At 37.7% G+C, this 21,143-nt stretch overlaps 4 protein-coding genes across 4 annotated transcripts; all 4 read right to left on the bottom strand.

Moving 5' to 3' along the window:
• Positions 1-412: 412 nt before the first annotated feature.
• Positions 413-3,963, bottom strand: LOC131783447 (uncharacterized). The gene is made up of 5 exons (XM_059100205.2): positions 3,648-3,963; positions 2,385-2,502; positions 2,078-2,114; positions 1,705-1,834; positions 413-934 (listed from the first exon to the last, which is right to left on the bottom strand). Exons 1-5 carry the CDS (start codon positions 3,957-3,959, stop codon positions 413-415), a joined length of 1,119 nt encoding a protein of 372 aa, XP_058956188.2. The 5' UTR covers positions 3,960-3,963.
• A 527-nt stretch (positions 3,964-4,490) lies between these two features.
• LOC131783446 (uncharacterized) lies at positions 4,491-9,128 on the bottom strand. The gene is made up of 3 exons (XM_059100204.2): positions 8,741-9,128; positions 6,248-6,421; positions 4,491-6,030 (listed from the first exon to the last, which is right to left on the bottom strand). Exons 1-3 carry the CDS (start codon positions 9,077-9,079, stop codon positions 5,524-5,526), a joined length of 1,020 nt encoding a protein of 339 aa, XP_058956187.2. The 5' UTR covers positions 9,080-9,128; the 3' UTR covers positions 4,491-5,523.
• A 578-nt stretch (positions 9,129-9,706) lies between these two features.
• On the bottom strand, positions 9,707-15,082 carry LOC131783453 (uncharacterized). Its single transcript, XM_059100211.2, has 5 exons — positions 14,523-15,082; positions 12,695-12,812; positions 12,368-12,404; positions 11,794-11,923; positions 9,707-11,424 (listed from the first exon to the last, which is right to left on the bottom strand). Exons 1-5 carry the CDS (start codon positions 14,925-14,927, stop codon positions 10,903-10,905), a joined length of 1,212 nt encoding a protein of 403 aa, XP_058956194.2. The 5' UTR covers positions 14,928-15,082; the 3' UTR covers positions 9,707-10,902.
• A 2,054-nt stretch (positions 15,083-17,136) lies between these two features.
• LOC131783443 (uncharacterized) lies at positions 17,137-20,671 on the bottom strand. The gene is made up of 5 exons (XM_059100202.2): positions 20,330-20,671; positions 19,221-19,338; positions 18,940-18,985; positions 18,377-18,506; positions 17,137-17,664 (listed from the first exon to the last, which is right to left on the bottom strand). Exons 1-5 carry the CDS (start codon positions 20,669-20,671, stop codon positions 17,137-17,139), a joined length of 1,164 nt encoding a protein of 387 aa, XP_058956185.2.
• Between the last annotated feature and the right edge of the window lie 472 nt (positions 20,672-21,143).

Genomic DNA, 21,143 nt, shown 5'->3' with positions numbered 1-21,143 from the left:
ACTAACGCTAGTAGAAGAAGGGTCACTATAGAGATCACCTTCTCTGATCGTCTGACTGCATGACTAAAACTACCACAAATTCAGCCTCCTCCCTGAAAATGATATAAATGATAATGGTATGAATTAAACCTTGTCCCCCTCGCCAGGTTGCATTGTGCCGGCCGAATGTCTAACTGAAAACTGAAGACCCTAAGCTCTAATCCAAAAAAGGCTCTTACACTCGTCCCGTCCCTTTTCTTGTTTTCAAGAAAAACTCACTGCATTTGTTTGGAAGCATAATTTTCTTCAGTTTTCCTTCTCAAAGCAATATATACCATTTTATTGTCTCGGTCATTCTATGTACATACTGAGATGACAAAAAACGTTTGGGTACAAAGTGTTAATTAGGAGCTGGACTCTTTGGAATACGGTGTCACTGCACTAGAATATACCCCATGGCTGTGATAAATTTGTCGCCATTATCATCGTCTGCAAATCTGGCTCGATTTCCACAAGTGAGTTCGTTGGAAGGGGAGCCCCCAGTTCCAAAACCAATTCTTGAATCTGCACTCCGACAATCATTCTCGTTATTACTAATAATTCCAATCCTTGCCTTAGACCTGTCATATCTGAAACTACGAACATTAAACCCCTCTTTGTTGCAATTGAGCTGCAAAGAGGCCTGTGAACCAATCAGTTTCTTCCACGCGTCTCGACCCAGGGAAGTAGCGCGGTATGTTCCGTCTGCGATTAGTGAATACAGTGAGCTAGCCGACTTGTCTATAGGAATGAAGTTGTTCTGTTCACTGATTTTCATACCGAGACAGATCCTTGTGAAAGATGTGTTCCAATAAGTCGGTAACTTGGTCTCCTGTGAGTCAAAGCCAGTCTTTCCGCCATCCAGGCTCAAGGTTTCCTTATTGCTCCAGATATTTGCATCGTAATGAAAAGTTAGCTGGTGATCAACAAAAGGTATGAGAGATAATAACAGCAAGAGATTGAAACTATCAAATAGTCCTTTCCTTAGTCCATACTTGGGCCATGAGTTCCACCCAGCCGTAGCTTATGTTTATCCCGGTTTTCATGGTAAGAATCAACTACGAGTATCACCCCTCCCTCCCTGGATAGGATGCTAGTCTATCGCAAGGTTACCCCCCAGCATTTCATCAGGACTCCTTCCTCGCCGGTACCCATTTCCACCCCTGGGTAGAGAGAGACTGTGAGAGTAAAGTGTGTTGTCAGAGAAAACAGCCCAATTACCCTGTCAGGTGTCGATCCCAGACCTCTCGATCCGGATCTCGGCGCACTAACCCTTATGCCACTGCCTCTCCCCCAGTCCTTTTCTCAGAGCATTCTTATTCTAAGAGATCCCGGGAGGATCTTGAAGTAACCCACCCTGAATCGCAAATTTTGGTTACGTGGACATCCCATTCATTGTCTATTTAAACTCGTCTAAGATATTCCAGCAAACCACCAGCCAATTAACTTTACTCCCGGAATACCATTTACTTTGACTTGATAAATTATTTGAGAATGTTTATCTTTGAAGTTGTTTATGGAATGATATAATTTTCTAATATCTCTTGATGATGTAATCATGTTCAGTGTAGTTAGTGATGCTTCTACTGCAATAAAACAATAATAACAACACAAAACAAAACTGTTTAAAAAAACTTATGAACAAACAGACAAACAGATAAGCAAAACAAACAACCAGGTATGCACCTTAGAGCCATCTATTTTCATAACCAGCGTCCAGCCTCCTTCACCGCATGCGCCAAGGCTGGTTAGGTGACAATAAACAAAAAAACTCCTAGAATCCACTTGTAGGGGGTAAGCTCTGTTGTCATTGGCACTGGAAATGCAAATAAAAGGAACAAAAACTGTAGGCTGAATGAGAATTTGGCTAAAAGCTAATATTATTCTCTGGGCATATCTAAATGTTTTAGATGAGCACGATGATGGCTTTTTTTACAGCATTTAAAAATACAATGTAATGGTAAATTATTATTACAAGATGTGTTTATCAGACCAGAGATTTAAATGAAGAATATCGGAAGAGAAGTGTTAATATAAATATTTCTAGAGTATAACTTACAATTTGTTGTCATATATTTCCTTGCATGTCGTTGCCGCTGAAATATTAAAAACAACAAGAGCATAGTTTAACTTCGAATTCACAATCAAGCAATCTTATCATCCGGGGTATATTGAACTGTAATTATTTGTTCCTTTTTTTGACTCGGTGTCGCCTTTCCTTTAAATCACGATTCCTTGTTGTTTTGTTTGGTTTTTTTTTCTCCAAAACCAGAGCTTTGAAACATCTATGGTAAGTTACTAATTTCACTTCGTATTTTTAAGCAAAGTTTAGGATCCATTTATGAAGAAAATTTAGAATCACGCACTCATTTTAATATCACATCTGTCTCCGGTCCAAGGAAGCTTACACGAGCATGAATATGTTTGTTTTTCCCCGTTGGGCAAACACGAACCTCCGTTGAAGCAGCCAGAAAACAAACATCCCTGAAGGAAATCAAATGAAACAACATTGAAATATGATATATCATAACAATATTACAAAAAGTTGTGATTAAGGAAAGAACTTGTTATAGAATTTTTTAAAAAATACGGTGAAAAAGAAAATGATTGAAATAATTGAATACATATGTTATTGGGAAGAAGGCTTGAATGATAATATGAGTATATATAAATGAATATATACGCCTTATCAGTGTTAAATTTATTATTAATCCATGAGTTTCAAGAAACGGAGAGGTCCAAAAATTTCCAATTTTTGTATCCCACTGTATTTCCGCTGGATTTATTTGTGTTCTAATAATTGTTATAATTTTTTTTATTTCTCACCATTCTTTTGAAAAAAACATATCTATTTACTCTCGACAGTGTTTAAATAGCACTCAAAGGTAGCTAGGCCGAAGTTATTCGAACGAGAAACACAAGGAGGTTTCAAGTATGCACTTGTAGGAACTCGGGACAAAACAACTTGCGAGTCCAGCTCTCCAAAGTCCTCCCGCTGTGAGCAAGCTTCATCGCTTTTCGTGTTTCCAATTGATGTAAGTCAGCGGCGCCAGTCTTTATCCTTGATCATTATCATTCCAAAAATAAGGGAGTGAAAGAAACGGTAGAAAAGGAGAGATACAAGGGTGTTAATTAAACCTTTCAATGTCAAAGGAATTTCAAAGAACATATAACGATGGATTATTGTTTATTCTACAAGCTGTAAAGATTCGGTTAAACTTATTAAATCAAATATGAGAAAAGGTGCTCTACAAACAAAAGGTTTACTTAATGGATGGGATGCTTTATGAAGTTTTTTTTTATTGTAAATGAAATTTTTGAATGAAAGATTTACTCTCATATCGGTCACCATTATTCCAAAATCATTTTTCTCTTTTTCATCAAATAATTATTTTCTTTGAAAATTTGTAAACACATTGCCAAAAGAAAAATGTCCACAATTGCATCCTAGACAGTTTGGAAGGCAAGAACTCAGTAAGCTTTCTACGACAATAGTACTGAGGCTCCAAGCAAGCGATGGAAGTCAACAGTGATTAAAAAGTTCCGGTAAAATCAAACGTGAACTTAAGATGATGATGCTTTTGTAAAGTGCACTTCTTAAGATAAAAATCTCGTAGGAGCTAAATCACCTTTAGTAGTAGTGAGAAAACTACTCCCTTCTGGTCAACAAACTTGATGGGTTCATCAACAACAGCGATGTCGTGCTCGTTCAGTTCACAAGCCCCTTCACCATCCTTCTCGGAAGACAACTTGAAGTTTGTGGAAGAACACCATAAATTCTTTACACATTCTCGACTGCACGATAACAAACCGCGAGAATCAAACCGTTTGACAACGTATCCCACAAGCTGAGTGTTTGTCTGCAATTTGAAGTGAAAATAGCGAGATTTCCAGTTCCCTTCCGAGGCGACAATTGCGGCCGTTTGAAACAAGAAAAACATCAGAAATTCTGTTGTCGTTGGCAATCTCATTACCAAACAAAATCTGATAACTGTTCACAATATTCTAGTTCTTTCGATGACTTTTTCAGTATAATTGGTTTATCATTTTCCCTTACAGCTTCTTTTGAGGACTTGTGAACCGCTCTGACGCCATAATTAATTTCAAAACGAGGCTCCGTCTCGTCCAATTATGTCTTTCCACAAAAGCTAAATTCGTCATGGTCTTTTTAACCTTTAAGAATTTTTGATCACCCTTCTCTTCATAACCTCGCCTTAATTTTCATTGATTCAGTATATATTGTGGTAAATTACAGTTACCATTTTGAAAACACTTATCAAGTATTCAGTAAAGAGTCAAAGACAAACATTGTGCTGAGAGCACTTTTAATTGTTGGAGCAAAGATTCAAAATGATAAACGTTCAGTAAAAAGAAACAGATTGAGTATGAAGACAACTTTATTGCAAAAGTCCACAACACATACACAGTGTTTATAAAATAAAAATTTATGGAATTATTCCATAATCGGGGGTTGAAGACAAGAGACGATATCTTCTCTTAGTTCAAGGGTAAAAATCTCGAGTGCTACCAGCAGTTTATGATACGAGCATATATACACTGTGTTACTGAGAATGTTGCATTTTAGCTCTTGTCACGAATTTTACAAAAAACAAAAAAAAGATCTCGAGTTAATCGAGAGTTGGGAAATTTATCGCATGGTCGAGGTTCAAGGCATGGGAGCAAATCCTCTCTTAGTTGAAGGGCAATAATCTCGAGTGCTATTTACAGTCTAAAATACAAGCGTATCTACAATGTGTCAGAAAGTTGAACTTTAGCTTTTGTTGCGTATTTTACAAAAAACAAAAAAATCTCGATTTAATTGAGAGCTTGGGGAATTTATTACGTGGTTTAGCTTCAAGGCAAGAGAGCTTAAACTATCCTCTATTAGTTCAAGGGCAAAAAACTCGAGTGCTATTTACATTCTATGATATCAGCGTATCTATACCGTGTTAAGAAGTTAAATTTTAGCTTTTGTTATGAATTTTACAAAAAACAAATAAAACTCGATTCAATCGGGAGCTTGAGGCGAAAAAGCAAAATTTATACCGACGAAAAATTTCCAAGTTCACCTGAATTTATGAAGCGTTAATTTCCTGCAATTAGGTAAATATCGTACTCTATAAATCGCGTTTTTGACCACCTAAAAGTTGCTGTACCTTTCGCTATCCTTATTTCGTAGAAAAACAGATACTAATGAATTTAGAGAAAGACAAAAAACTGTCAGTCGCCGCATACTTTTTTTAGAAAAAAACGACAATTTGCCTCGTTCAGTGGCGAGCTTAAGCAATAAAGAAATAGGCAACATTTACTGGATGAGCACAGTACAGGCCTATCTTTTACCCCTGTTCAGTGGAATGGATGCGGAGCGGAGGGTCCTGTCCTCCAGGCATTTGCTGAGGGAACGAAGACCTTTAGGAACAGCATTGTGATTGTGACATATGTCAAATTGAACGAAGGAAGGATGCAATACACCTTTGAATCACATCTCCATCGTTTCGTCTTCTCTCATTGTACCAAGATGTATCCCATCGCTTTAATATGTGTATTACCATATTTCGCTTCGTTTCCGCAAGTGTTGGAATCATCGTGTTTTCCTCCTGTACCAAACCCAATTCTGGAGTCACAAGTACTACAGTCGTTCTCGTTATTTCCAAGGATTCCAATGCGAGCTTTCGGTCTTCCTGGTCCATCACATTTCACATTAAACCCCTCTTGGTCGCAATTAGACTGTAATGATGCCCTCGAGCCGATCAGCTTCTTCCACGTGTCACGACCCAATGAGGTCGTACGACCATTTCCATCGGCGATTAATGAATAGAGGGAACTAGCCTGCTTGTTGACGAGTATGAAGTTAATTCTTTGTCCGATCTTCATGCCGAGACAGATCTTGGTGAAGGATGTGTTCCAATAGGTCGGTAACTTGGTCTCTTCTGAGTCAAACCCAGTCTTTCCTCCGTCAATATTGAAGGTTTCGTTGTTGCTCCAAAGTTTAGAATCGTAATGAAAAGTTCCCTAATCAGCAACAATATACAAGAAAGGGTCACATCAACAGACCGAAAAAACCTTGCTGTTTATATATCTTAGGCATCGCTTGTACGGTTGTTGATGGATCAGTGCGAATACTTTTAAATAAACCCTGCACACTTACGTTGTCCATGGCGAGTTAAATTTGAGAACATTACAGCCTATCAGTCTAAAATAATTTGGTACTAAACTTGTAGCTATATACCTGTGAACCGTTCATTTTCATAACCAGCGTCCATTCACCCTCACCGCATGCGCCAAGACTAATCACGTGACATCTTTCCCCGATCCAAGGTTGTTGGCAAGCGCACGAGAATGTTTGCCTTTTTTCGTCGGGAAGACAGGAACCACCATTAAGGCAACTGGTCATCTGACATCCCTAGCGAATATAAAGAACACTCGTAATATAAATCGCTCGTAAGAGATGATAATTTATCCTCCCTTGGCTAGCAAACGGTCAACGTGATGGTTAACAGGCTGAGCTACCCAGCAAACCAGAATTTCTCCTGTTTCTAGACATGCTATCGTCAATGCGCGCAGGGAACACAACATTGATATTGCTACATGTGAAGAGAACAGTATCGTCATAGCAACTGAATTTTTCAATATGGCGAATTTACTTTCCATGCAGGGCTTTAATTTTTTAATTTACTAATATAACTGAGACTTTATTCAAATCTTTTGAAAAAAAAATTTTTTTATTAAAAAAGTTATGTTATGATAAGCAGTACGTCATTGTATCCATGTGATATCTGCTATGAAACAATAGAAAAGAGTACGTTTTCATAATGCGAAAAGAAATAAAATATTTATCGACGTTTGAGTGTTTTATCCTTGGTCTTGAAAGAGAGCGCAGTAGGGTTTTCATCGTTCCACCACAATGATAACTCTTTCAGTGTTTTGAGTTAAATATTCCAATATTTTTAACGAAATTCTATTCATTTTCAATATAAGAGGTTACGGGAACGTTAGCATTGTGGATTTAAGTTAATCGCAATACGACAGGGGAAACTGAAAGATTGAAAACCATTTTTACCAAGAATACATTGTTTGGCTGCATGGGGATTGTATAAGTGCTGAGAGAAAAACCTCTGGCTGTGATATTGGGGCGATATTTAATGTAGCATAACAAAGAAAGTTGACTGAATTAAATTTCTTTTTAAAGAATAAAATGTTTGTCTCGAAACGCATTAGGTAGTGAAGCAGCTGCAGACTGGAATAATTGTGTTTCTTTTGAATGATTGATATGGGGAACACTCATTATTGAGTTAGTTAACTAGTGACAAAGACTTGATCGTTTTTAATACTGGTTTTCACGGTGCTATTTTTACAAACGGCCTCTGTTAGGACGAAATGTATCTCCTTGAGTACTGTGGATGTAGCTCTCTCAGAATTAACACTTTCTTCAACAGCAGATCTAGAGATATCGAGGATGTTCCTTCAAAGTCGTCGTTGTTGGAGAACAACGTAAGGTTTATGGAATGAAATACACTTTTGACAGAATTCTCGTGCTTCTGTTGAATTAACTAGAAAGCCAAACCACTCAGCCCCGTATCTCATTAATTAAGCTGCTTTTTATGCTACTTGCATTTTATATGCAGTAACAACATCCGTATTTCCATCACCAAGAAAAATCAGGCGGAAAAGGGTGACAAACTGACTAATTTCGAAAAAACAATTCGGGAGTCGTTGGGATATCTTCCCTTGAGAACAAAAATACCAAAAATAGTATGGCTCTAAGGTGTAATGGTGAAGTGTCAGACGTTATTTAGAAGCTACGAGGAGGCCAGATGAATTTTGATACCGGCCGGTCTAACATGACATGATCTCTGAACAGCCGTCGAAAAGTAAACTAAAATCCATTTATTTTGCCAAGGAACTTAATTCTTTTCGTATGTATAATAACAATAGAGCCATTCTTTTTGGTAGGAAATGAAAAAAAGGAAGAGCAGCTTTTTCTTCTCTTTCCGGCAGCATGTCCGAATCGCCCGAAAAATTATCAATGAACTTATTACAAAGGGAGGGTTCTTTACACAAAAATAATTAAAAGTTGAAGTTTGTCATTTATGTTCTATGAAAGGGAATTGTTCTTTTCATCTAATGCTCTAATTTATTAATTTATTCTGTAAACTTCAAACCACATCACGTACCATAAACAAAATATCTTCGAAAATGAAGCAATTAACATACAAAAAGAGCTCAGTTGGGAAATTGCAAATTATCATGCACTATTGTGTCTCCCTAAGCTTTAATTTCAGGATATATTAAGCCACAAGGAGTGAATTAATGGAAGATTCTATCACAATAACCGCATTATCCTTCTCAAAAATCATAGCTAGATAACGCCGGAAATTAGGATTGACTTCAAAACAGTCTGATCGAGTTTTAGTACAATTTTTCGCGACGAAATTAGGGCCTGAAAATTCAGTCTTATCATTAAAAGGTAAATTTTGGCTTACAATATTATTTAGGGCTAGATGACTTTTATTTTTTTCCGAACTCTACCTTCATATAGTGTCTCGTTTTGATTAATTGAGGATTACTTCAAAGTTATTGTTCAATTTTTGCGGGTAGGTGCTCAACCTTGCGGTTTTTAAGATACTACGAAAGTTAAATAACTACTTTGAATTAATTCAGCTAAAGATGACAAATTATGTATAATTATTTTAAATACTGAAAGCAACACAAGGTAAATTACCCTTAGAAGAAGTGAGAAAGTGACTCCATCGCGGTCATCAAAGTAAACGTTTTCGTTTAAAACGGAGATATCGTGCTTGTTCAGCTCACAAGTTCCTTTGTCGTCCTTCTTTAAGGAAAACTTGAAGTTTATCGACGAACACCACAAATTTGTTAGACATTGTCGACTACACGATAACAAAGTGGGAGAATCAAACCTCTTAACAACGAATCCCATGAGTTTCTTGTTTTCCTGTGTTTTGATATATGATGAACGAGAATCTAAGTCGGAGTTTCCTCTGGCGATCAACGTTGTGGATTTTAGAAAAAGGAAAAATAACATCACGTTGTTATACGCCATTGAAAAGGAGGCCAGCACTTACAGTAACGGAAAAAAAAGTGTTCCTGAATTGTTTGACACTTTCTAATAAAATATTAATTGTTTTCTTCTTCCAACAATGTTTAGAAATGATAATCACGTGACCGACAAAGTTTATTCATCGTTATGAGATCGGAGTTGCTGCAGGTGTGCTCGACAATCTTCGTGCCACTGACGTTTCCCAGATCACTTGCATAACCTATCTATAATTTACGTTTGACATATGGCGCAGTAGTTAATACAAGGCTTAGCTAAACACATAGATTCTTTCAAAAACCAGAAAAAATCTGAAAATGCGTGGCACGCTCGTACATTTACTTTCTCTTTTTCTCGTGAAAGTTTGCATTTAACGAACTCAGTATTCACGCAAACCGCTGAAAACATAAGGAAATACTGCGCTAACTCCCCCCCACCGATCCCTGTGCGTTTATGAGTCCGTTATTGTTTAAGGACCAAACTCTCTTCTCAAATTTAGCTGTTGTTATTAACCATTATTCAACCAGCACACGTTGGATATGAGACGATAGATAGCTAACGGCGGCTGAAGGGCCGAGTTGGCTATGATCACTAGTTTTACACCCAACAAGTGCGAGTGGAATAATTGTTTTTATCAAAATGGCCCCAAAATATATATTCCCCACTTTATTTTGTAAGAACGAACGAAATATTGAAATGTACAAAAATACTTTCGGTTTAACTCGTCTTCATGTGCGCGCATGGAAAACCCTTGAATTGCATTAACCAGTGATCCAGATTTTAATAATTATTTTTATCATGAATAACCCCTTGAAGATTTCTTAAATTTATTTCAAATACTAACTTAAGCTGAAGAAAATAGTAGTTCTTGCACGATTGTCAGAGCAGCTGAAGCAAAGGCATCAAGTACATGAAATTGTACAGCAGCCATTTTGAAAGCTCGCGCTTTGGTTTTATCATCACCAAGGAGAGGATGTCTGTTGCACGATGTAATGTAATCTTAATTCAGTCATAAGGCTCAATAACAGCAACGATAACGATTGAAATAACAAAAGATCTCTATGCTTGCTGACAATGTCGAGATTCGTGGTTGTGAAGGATTTAAGCTATCTGCAAAAGTAAAAAGCTAGTTACTCGTTATGGCATGCTCCAAATCTGCTGACCGCTAATTTGGTTGTTAGCAAATATTCCTTTTCTGACGTTAAGCCAATCGAAATGAACGAGTCGTGAAACCGTTTTTTTAAATGATTCATGGTGAAGCCTTCCGGCTCATTAGCTTCCGTTAGATGTTCCATAGCTCAGTGAAGTGGAGTGATGTTCCCCAATAGCGATAATTGCGTACAGAGAGCCATATTGGTCCTGGATAATTTATTCTTTGTTCCTCGTTCAGAATCATTTTGATATCCTTCAGAACAAGAGGGAAGAAATCACCAAAAAAATGCAAACAAACAAACAAACAAAGTCGAAATAAGACTTTTTTTAGACTGGTTAGATTGTGGTGTATGTTGCCTCAGAGAGTTCCACGACACAGTCCAGCTTCAAAGAACCACCCAAGGCCATCAGGTCCTTTCACAATGTTACGACCCTGAGAGATTTCAAAGTATCCACCAGCAGTGATCACTGCAATTGAGGGACAGCGCAGTTGATATATCGATTGATCGCCGCACCGAGACAGATCTTTTTAAAGGACATGTTCCTTTGCATCGACAGCTTAGCCCTCTGTTTGTCAAACTTATCTGCCGCCGTTCCCTGTTTCTCTACCAAATACATTTCGGAAGTGGTATTGTTATTGATCTCGATGCTGCACCACCAGATATCCTGGAAAGAGCTTACTGCACCAAGATATATCCCATAGCTCTGATATTTTTGTTGCCGTTATCTGGGTTATGCGTTGCTTGGTTACCACACGTGTTGGAGTCATCGTGATATCCGCCAGTACCAAATCCAATTCTGGAATCACAAGTACGACAATCATTTTCTTGGTTAGCAATATAACCGATTCTTGCTTTCGAATGAGAGTGATTTTCACCAACCGCATTGAACCCTTCTTTGTTGCAGTTCCGCTGCAGAGAGGCTCGTGAGCCAATCAGCTTCTTCCATGTGTTACGACCCAGTGAGGTGGCGCGGTATTTCCCATCGGCGATGAGTGAGTATAGCGAGCTCGCCGACTTGTTAATGGCAGTAAAAAAGTTTTCCTGTTCGCCGATTTTCATACCGAGACAGATCCTTGTGAAGGATGTGTCCCAGTAAGTCGGTAACTTTGTCTCATTTGAGTCAAGCCCAGTCTTTCCTCCTTCAAGGTTGAAAGGTTTGTAATTGCTCCACAGGACGTCATCATAATGGAACGTTCTCTAGACATGGTATGATCAAATTAATTCATAATTACAAAGTTTACCTGGCGCAAGACCTGAGTGAATCATGATTTTCAAATTTAGAAGGATGCAAAAATAAAAGATTATTCGGGTATATCGAAACTGGTCCATAATCTGTTCCGACCCTAACGAAAACAAACATAGGATCGCAAGACCCCGAATTGTGGCTTTTGTTTGTTTTCAGGGTCAATGAAAAAGCTCTAATGAGATCTAAATAAATGAAGCAAACGAATCTTGGAACGCCAAAAGTAGTTTTGCTCTAGCGATGGGAAATCGTAAAAGCAGTTCACTATTTTCACTGAACATCTCGCGCAAGACCTGAGAGCCATACAAGACCTGAGTACATACTAATGAGCCATTCATTTTCATAACCAGCGTCCATCCATATCCACCACATTCGCCAAGACTTGTCATGTGACAGTACACAGGGACCTTTTCAGAACCTATTTGTAATAAATAGGCCTTATTCCCGTCAGCCCTAAAAGAAATGAGACAGAAATTTCACAAAAAAAGGAATGAGGTATATACATAAGGGTGCCGGGCTTAGTGACGTTAAAGTACAAAACTCTAGGAACATGTACCTCGATTTTTTTTTATTTTTCTTTGCTTATGCCGTGAAATTATTAATATGTTATTTTTTTCGTAGGCGAAAAATTCATTGACGACTGGCTGTGGCTGTAGTCGCATACTAGTTTCTCTTATTTAGCTTTCAACTTGAATTATTTCAAGGAAAAAGTAGATTGGAGTTTTAAAATATTATGTCTTCCTCAAGGATTGTAGTCACCAAAAAAACTTTGGCGTTTTTGGATTATAAAAATTGTTGGGATTTTTAACTCAGACTGACCAAATTTTATCATTTGATGCTGGAAGAAGCTATTACTAATAGTGTTCAGGTGATTGAAACGCTCTACGTCTTACTTACAGTTTGTTATGATAAATTTCCTTGCACGTGGAGTTCCCTGGAAGACGAAGGGAAATGAAATAGTTGAATTCAATGTGTGACTCAAAGTCAAACTTTTTTCAACTATACCTCAGCCGGCATCTTTAATTCATATTGGGTGCCATTATGAACTAAATTCATCTCTTCCACATCTTTATTCATAGAGAATGATCCTTCCACTGTCTGCCAGCTAACTACTCACTTAACAATCTCTGAGGCTGATGTAAGGTTATTGAATCGTATATTGAAAAAGATGAAAAGCATAACTCAAAATATTTTGCCTTTCTTTATGATTAAAGTCATGATTACCCATTTTATTTTCACATCTGTCGCCAGTCCAAGGATATTGGCAAGAACATGAGAAGGTTTGGTTTTCCTTTTCATGCAAGCAAGAACCACCATTGAGGCAAAAGGCTAATTGACAACCCTGAAAACAAAAATGGACAACATAAGAGACAAAATCTAAACTAGGAATTCATAATAACTGAGCTTAGTATCGAAATCACGGGATCCAACCCCCTCCGATTGAGGATGGCAAACATTTTCTCTCTTTTTTTCAAAAGGCTTGGGCAAGGTTGTGACTCTGAGGCTTCAAATCCAGACCCTATTTACGACAAGAACTTTAAACTTTGTGACTTTTTCAAACCCCCGACTGGAATCACGGTAAACAGCTTCAGAAGTTACGAAAAACATTGAATTGAATGAATAGCAACGATTGCTGCCAATATTATCGCCTTATAGAAACCTTATTGTCTGTGAAGAAATCATATTGAAGCTGTTTAGAGTGTTAAGAATGTTTCAGATTTAAAACGATTGAAACTAAATAATGTTTAACCACGGTAAAAATTAATACCGACCCCCCACCACGCAGCAGTGAGCGGTGGGCGGCTGATCAATGAGGCTCTACAGAGATTCCTTATACCCCCCTCCAGCACGCAGATGATGAACTAAATGGGTAGTCGCAGTCGCAGTTCTAATAATTAAAAATGTCCCACAGCCTTAGCAATATCAAAGTCCGTGCAAAAGTGATAAGTTTTCAGGATTTGCTTATATTGGACTGAATTGAAATTGCTGTTAAGGTGCTTTGTTCCGATTTAAAACATTGAGGACAAAAAAAGTGATAATTTTTCTTTGGTTTGTATTTTTTTGTGAATTTCTGATGACTGACTTTCGGAACAAGCTTTGATTATTTTGTTCTCAAAAAACCATGCTGTGCGGGGAAAATTCAGCTGTGTTATTTGTTGCTTCTTGAAGCCGTCAAACTTGTCACCTTGAGCAATGACGTCATAATTGTTAGCCTTTGTCTGTATACGTCAATGCTGAGAGTGCATGTTAAAATTCTCACCACTATCAATTTTTTTTTTCGTTTAAAAGGAGTTGATTACTGGAACCAAACCATCCAAGATGAAAAGAACCAACGCGTGAACAAACATAATGGTTGAGAACACCTGTCTTCAACTTAAATAATCCATTTGTTTTTTAAAGTAAGTTCAATTATGATATGCACACGATCGTAGAAACACTATTTCCACGGAATATTTAAAAGGAAAAAAAAATGTAAAACCAAAAGGTTTTGCTGACAGGATGTCCGATCTGAATTTTGTAATAATGATTATTTACATGCAAAGATGAAAACTGTGTGACATAGAAATGAAAAGAAAATAATGTATTCATCAAACGTTCTAATTTCAACAGAGACACAGTGTTGTTTACTTTTTATCATACAAACCTCATCACAAACACAAACGAAATTTTTCGCAAAAATAAAGCAAACATTCAAAATGACCCTCGGGTTGGTTCTAGTAGAGAAGTGATAATTGGTTCATGAAGGATATTCGTACGACTTCTATTTTGGGTCAACCCATAAGCTTTTAGCGCTCTCACACAGCGATGATTAAAAACCCTGATAATCTATATTGTTCGCCTTGAAAGGCAATAATCTCTTTAATCAGGAAATTGCGATTTTACCCTAAAGACTGAAAAGGCGATAAGAATCATTAAAGTTATCGGTTTTCAACCATGGTTGCCTTTTTTCGGTTTTATGCAAGTTGAAAATTAAATGGGGTAAACTCGATCAGCGAAAGAAGAAGTACATTGTATAATTCTTTTTTAAATTGAAATACTACAAGTAAATCACCTTAAGGCGTAGTGAAAAAGTAACTTGCTCCCGGTCCTCAACGTTGATGTTTTCGTTGGAAACTGAGATGTTGTGTGAGTTCAGTTCACAAGTTCCTCTGCCATCCTTCTCGGAAAACAACCTGAAGTTTGTGGAGGTACACCACGACGCCATCAAACATCGCTGACCACAAGACAGCAAACTGGGAGAACTGAATCTTTTGACAGCATAACCCAATAGCTTCTTATTCCTCAGGGTTTTGAAATATGATGAACGAGGATCCGATTCCGAATTTCCCTCGGAGAAGAAAACGGTGGTTGAGTGGAACAGAAAGAAAAGGTGCAATACTTTGCCGCTGCTCATCGCAGCCGATATTAGAACTTCGAGTAAAAGAGTTTTCGAAAGGCCTTTGCTCGGACTATTCATGAAAATCTGTCAATAATGTATGTGTTGATAATGCGGGTGGCGGCTCGGCAATGATCGGTAATCTTCGTGCAGCTGTCGTTTTCAGGGACGTACCGCGATGCTGTCGTTTTTGTTTATTCTACTTATAAGAGCTTGCAGATAAGACTATATGGCTCCATCATCGCTACATCACAAAAAAAGAGATAATATTAAAAATAGAGAATAAACCAATAAATTAAGCTTTTCGTCCATAGAGCAGAATGAAGATTTTTTCCTATCGACATTATTGCTTCAAAGATCACCGACGTTAAAAACAGAGCAATATGAACGTTATCACGCAGTTACGTAAGCTTTTTTATTAAAAGCTCCAATTTTTTCCGTGGTGCCGTCGTTCTGTTTATTCTACTTATAAGGGTTTGCAGATAAAACTGCATGGCTCCATCATCGCCTCATCATAAAAAAAGAGATAATATTGAAAAAATAAAATAAATCAATAAATGAAGCTTTTCGTCCATAGAGCAGAATGAATAAGATATTTCCAATCGACACTATTGCTACAAAGATCATCGGCGATACGAACGTGATCACACAGTTACGTAAGCTTTTTTTAAAAGCTCAATTTTTTTCAAATATTTACGTTTACACGTTTGCAAGAAATGGTTAAAACAGCGAATAAAGCCGCATTTCAATAAAGTTTGACATTTGCGGTGAAGAGTTGGAGAAAAAAAAGCATTGTATTTACCCTACGGCTTAAACTCGTGGATAAGTTGGCTGGAGTCGGGATTTTCGTTGTTGTGTGAATTTGTTTTGGTTGGTATGGTTCTTTCTGTAGCGGAACATTTGAAATCCTTACCTGTCATATAGTCTACCTGAAATTGAAACCTCTTTTGTGTTGTACATCCCTTCCCCCTCCCCCCTCCGTCGCTGCTGCCCCGATCCCCCGACCGATCCCCTCCTGTATAATTTTCCAAGAATTCGGCTACAATGGCTAAATATACGATTTTTAAAGTCTGTTCTAAACAGTCGTTGTGCTTTCTTCGAAAATTGTCACACTTTGTTATGACACTTATCGCAATCTGTAGAACAGTTGTCACACTTTGTGATAATACTTGTCACCCTGTGGGGTACCACTTGTCGTACCTCACAATGACACCTGCTACGTTTTTTGTTAGAAAACACTTCTCCCTCTTTGTGATAACACTTGGCGCAGTTTGTAACAACACTTGTCAGACTTTGTAGCAACACTTATCGTACTTTTCAACAACACGTCTTACTTTGCAATAACACTTGTCGTACCTTGTAATAACCCTTTTCACACTTTGCAATAACACTTATCGCACTTTGCAATAACACTTGTCACACTTTGCAATAACACTTGTCACACTTTGCAAAAACACTTGTCACACTGTAATAATACTTGTGGTACTTTGTAATAACACTTGCCGTACGTCGTAGTAAAACAGCTGTCGCTCATTTGCTAAGACAAATAAGAGCTATCGCACTCTATCTGTAACAACACATGTCTCGCTTTGGCATAAACTTGATCCACACGGTCGGAGAAAAAATAGATCCAGTGCGTGATAAATATCATCATTTTTATTTGACAGAACAAAGTCAAAAATTGCAAAATGCTGAAGGAACTTTCTGGTTCCTAGCTATTGATTTAAGTGTTAAATAGATGCATAATTTGCCATTTTAGGCACCTCTATGAAATTATCCCTTGGTTTTTTTTGAAGGAAGGTGGTCCTGCCGTACACGTAGAACTTTTGGCACAAAGTGAAAAGATGAAACTGAGCATGCGCAAAGGAAGTGACCATAATTAACTATATAAAAACCAGGAGTATTAATAAAAATTCTGTCGCCCTCCCAATCCCTCTTCAAATAGTAGAGTGAGTAGGCTATAGGTAACTAGGTGCTAGACCCCCAGCAGACTTCTCTTCGACTCGTCTCAATTTTCCCGCAGGTGGAGAAACGCTTCTTCCTGCAGCACTAACAGCGAATGCCTTTTTGCTGGCTTAAATCGAAGCTGAGAACAACGGTGTTCTGATTTATGTTTTGAGAGCTTCCTTAACGTGTACGTTTGTTGCTGTTTGTGTTCAGATATGATGACTGGGTATGAAGGTTATATCGGTTTGTTAGATCAAAGTGATTGAAGCACTATTGAATGTTGTGCACGCTCATGTCCAAAAATACGCACAGTACCTTCCTGTAAACAATACGAACTATGATTTCATTGGACCAAGATATATCCCATCGCTTTGATATGCGTGTCACCGCTATTTCTGGCAGCTTCGTTGCCACAAGTGTTATTATCGTCGCCATGTCCTCCAGAACCAAACCCAATTCTAGAATCACAGGTAGCGCAGCTATTTTGGCCGTTACCCAGAATTCCAATCCTTGCTTTGGGCCAAATCAGGTTACCCCTGTTTTCAGACGTTTGTTTTACATTAAATCCTTCTTTGTTGCAATTGGGCTTCAATGAAACCTTAGAACCAATCAGCCACTTCCACGTGTCACGACCCAATGAGGTTGCACGGTATTCGCCATCAGCGATCAGTGAGTAGAGAGACTTCGCCTGCCTCGCAATGGCTACGTACCTAATGTGACCGTCGATCTTCATACCAAGACAGATTTTGGTGAATGGTGTGTTCCAATAAGTCGGTAATTTGGTCTCTTGTAAGTCGAACCCAGACTTCCCTCCTTCAAGATTAAGGGTATCCTTGTTGATCCACAGGTTGGAATCGTAATGGAACGTCCTCTGGGTATCAGTACCAACATAATTCTCACTAAATTTCGTGTAAGGATAGCTTTCCATTTGGCGCCCAAATAAGCACGGATTTATTCGCCCGTAAATATAATCTGTTCCGAGAAGTGAACAGTTAACCAATAGCAAAGCAGGAACAGGTGATATCCAAGAACAAATTTCCAGCTTATTTTCAGGCCAAATGGAGGTTTATGTAATTATCATATATTATTTTTTATACAGTGAGCGGAGCAAAAGGTTTAAAAACAGCTTTCATTCGCAAACAGGTGTAAACTATTGAGAGCGAGTTTGTGAAAAAACAACTTAAGTCTCCTCGCGTCTGTTTAAACATCGTCAAAATACACTCAACTTTTGCTAAAGAATACGGTCATCGTTAGCATCATGAGAAAAGATTTTAAACTAGCCGGAATATCCCTAGGCAAATGCCATCAGACTGTTGCCAGTGTTAGCTTGGGTATCTTCCGTTAGGTTACGCGTCTAGGTCGAGGGAAATGCAATTCAGGAAATCTCTACTGGAATACAGATCCCAGACGCACATATCAATGGAAGGATGCAAGAAGATTACTGATAAACTTGAAATTCAGTCTTTTCTATTTTGCATGCAGCATTTTTATTCCCTGTGCATTTTATAGGCAGGGCATGTCTTAATTTTCTGTAACATGGCTTGCATAAGTTTCTTGCCTTTTAAAATGAAAGCTGAGTATACCTTTGAGCCATTCATCTTCATGACCAGCGTCCAACCATTTCCATCGCATCTGCCAAGCCCTTTCATGTGACAGTACACCCAAATGCTCTGATTACCAATTTGCAATAAATAGGCTTTGTTTTGTATGCCCCTGATAGAATAAAGCACAAGTGATAAAACCCTCGATATACTAGCAAACCTACGGTCAGTTCCATAAGTCGAAGAATTTGTTTTTATCAACTGAGTTGACATTGTGAATTGGGCACATAGTTTCTAAACTGACCTTTTAAGCGTTAGCCCTTTGTATGAGGACGTTATCGACTCAGTTTAAAGAACCGAACTACTTCGTAATTCCCCTCCCCAACCCCCAACCCCCATCGACGCAACACTACATTTTGTTCAGAAATTTACCCCCTTTATTTTACAATTTGAAACAATTTAGCTAATTAACCCTTTTTCTTTAGGTATTTTCAGTGTCTCTGATATTCACAGAAGTGTTAAATCCATCAACATCTGATTACAGTGATAAAAATTTTTTTAACAATTGAAAGTATAAGACAATTTAAGCAAAGTCATAGACTTACAAATTCTTGTTATAGATTCCCTTGCAAGACGAGTTCCATAAGGCAGCTAAATGGACGAAAGAAAAAAACACGCCGAGCTATTAAAGTACGCGTGGGTTATCAAATGAAGTAAAACTACAGCACTAGATATTGCCAGCTGAAGAAACCTAAATCAGCAAAATATTAGCTTATAAGTTCACAATCGCTGGTAATTTTTCCAATGCAACGATTCACACCTCTATCAAATATATTATTCCTTTTTCCAAATTAAACGTTACGAGCAAGAAATAGATAAATGCTACCTGTCTTAATTTCACATCTGTCTCCTGTCCAATGTTTTTCGCAAAAGCATGAAAAAGTTTGTTTGTTCTCGTTAGGCAAGCAAGAACCACCGTTGAGGCAAATTTCAATAAGACATCCCTGTCAACGAAAAATAACCACAATAAAAAGTTGTGTAAAAAAAATCCGTTGTGATAAAACTGATTTTGAGTTAAAATCATGGTCTGGTGACTTTTCATTCACGATTTGATTTTTAAGCAGCTGAATCATCGTAAAATGTTATATGCACTCCACAAAAGGTAATTTTGATTCAAAGAACCAAATATTAAGCTAGAAATTTAGAAGAAAATTATTACTTTTAACACATTCGCGAGAAATTTGCATTAGGAGGTAAACAAGAGAACCGTGCGCTAAAATCCTGAAGCCTTTTTATTGCCGAGAGATCAAATTTTTGCTAAAATCCTCAGGAGACATAGTTCTTTCAATTTAAAAGAATCATAGATAACAAATGTTTGGGTTTGAAGTTTTTCAAACCCAAGCTTTATGTTGTATTTGCTATCTTAAAAGACTTAATGGAATTATTACAATAATAAAGTGTATATGATTCTACTTAGAAGAACTTGTCAGATGATGCGAAAAAGGTGATAATGAACTGGTCTATTTTAGGAAGACAATGGTAGATATTACTTCAAAAAGGTTGCATTGAAATTTAGCAAAATTAGGGACAGTAGAAGTCTAATGGTCTTTAAAAGACCGAGAAAAAAAACTTCAAATAAGCAAAGATCCGAAAAAATTTCACCCATTCTTGATGTCAGATTTTGAGCAGATTTCCATCCATACTTTCCAAAATTCGTATAAAAAAAACCTGTTTGCTTCCCAAAAAACTGTTTACTTCTTAAAGCATTGGCAAAATAACACCACGTTGTTAATTAAATTTAATTCTTTCGGATGCAAATGAATGAAACAATCCAAAAGAAACATGGAGAAATCCCGCAGCAAAAATGGAAGGCACAATCACTGATTGTTCGAATGATTCTAGAAATGACAATTTTGCCCAAAGGCATTTCACTCTCATATTGTTATGACTTGTTTGCATATGTGATATGGACGATAACAACATACATTTCATTACCTTTAGTAGAATTGAGAAAGTTATTCCCTCCTGTTCAGCAAAGTGGGTGTCGTCGTTAATCACAGAGATGTTATGCTTGTTCAATTCACAAATCCCTTCGTCTTCCTCCATGGAAGAACCTAACCTGAAGTTCGTGGAGGTACACCACGAATTTCGCAGACATTCATGACCGCACGATAACAAACTGGGAGAATCAAACCTTTTGACAACATATCCCAAAAGCTGCTTGTTTCCGTGCGTTTCAAAATATGATGAATGAGAAGCTGATATGGACTTTTCTTCAGTTGAAAAAGCAGTAATACTTTGAAAAACGAAAAGTAATAGGACGTTTTTACACTCCATTAGAAATAGACTAAACAAACGTACCCCAGCCAGAAGATATTCAAATGTTATTACATGTTGCCTCGTCGCATCTCGACCTTGTGATAATAAAGTGTTTCGTCGCCGCGATCAGCTGCCTCGTAACTAGAGCCGAAGTCTTTCGCCTATTTTCGGTAATCTTCGGATATCATTGTCGATACGAAGAGTAGGGCGACGTTATATTTTTGATAACACCCTCTTACTTTGTAAATTGATGCAATTCTCAGAATCCAAACACAAGGGACTAAGGGTTATTTGTAAGAAGACATGGCAAAGGTAACCGACGAACGACGGAAAAACCATTTTAATTCAGATGATGCAATTAAAGCGTATTGAATTTAGGAGATTTAAATATAGAACGTGTTTTTCGTGTCGCGCACACTTGTTATCACCGACGTTTTCCCTAATTCGTGACGAAAGATTTTTAAACCGTATTATTGACCCGTGCCAAATT

Source organism: Pocillopora verrucosa, chromosome 6, assembly GCF_036669915.1.
Source record: "Pocillopora verrucosa isolate sample1 chromosome 6, ASM3666991v2, whole genome shotgun sequence".
Lineage (NCBI taxonomy): Eukaryota > Metazoa > Cnidaria > Anthozoa > Scleractinia > Pocilloporidae > Pocillopora > Pocillopora verrucosa.
Note: the sequence above shows the minus strand (reverse complement) of the source record. Positions and strands in the feature narration are given on the sequence as shown.

Coding starts and splice junctions, on each gene's coding strand:
- LOC131783447 (XM_059100205.2), bottom strand. CDS start 3,959: ATGTTTTTCTTGTTTCAAACGGCCGCAATTGTCGCCTCGGAAGGGAAC. Junction 2,503..3,647: donor TTTTCTCACTACTACTAAAG/GTGATTTAGCTC, acceptor GATTTCCTTCAG/GGATGTTTGTTTTCTGGCTG. Junction 935..1,704: donor TGAAAATAGATGGCTCTAAG/GTGCATACCTGG, acceptor GTTGATCACCAG/CTAACTTTTCATTACGATGC.
- LOC131783443 (XM_059100202.2), bottom strand. CDS start 20,671: ATGGAGTGTAAAAACGTCCTATTACTTTTCGTTTTTCAAAGTATTACT. Junction 18,507..18,939: donor GGAATCTATAACAAGAATTT/GTAAGTCTATGA, acceptor TTATTCTATCAG/GGGCATACAAAACAAAGCCT. Junction 17,665..18,376: donor TGAAGATGAATGGCTCAAAG/GTATACTCAGCT, acceptor ACTGATACCCAG/AGGACGTTCCATTACGATTC.
- LOC131783453 (XM_059100211.2), bottom strand. CDS start 14,927: ATGAATAGTCCGAGCAAAGGCCTTTCGAAAACTCTTTTACTCGAAGTT. Junction 12,813..14,522: donor CTTTTTCACTACGCCTTAAG/GTGATTTACTTG, acceptor TTTTGTTTTCAG/GGTTGTCAATTAGCCTTTTG. Junction 11,425..11,793: donor TGAAAATGAATGGCTCATTA/GTATGTACTCAG, acceptor TACCATGTCTAG/AGAACGTTCCATTATGATGA.
- LOC131783446 (XM_059100204.2), bottom strand. CDS start 9,079: ATGGCGTATAACAACGTGATGTTATTTTTCCTTTTTCTAAAATCCACA. Junction 6,422..8,740: donor CTTTCTCACTTCTTCTAAGG/GTAATTTACCTT, acceptor TATATTCGCTAG/GGATGTCAGATGACCAGTTG. Junction 6,031..6,247: donor TGAAAATGAACGGTTCACAG/GTATATAGCTAC, acceptor GTTGCTGATTAG/GGAACTTTTCATTACGATTC.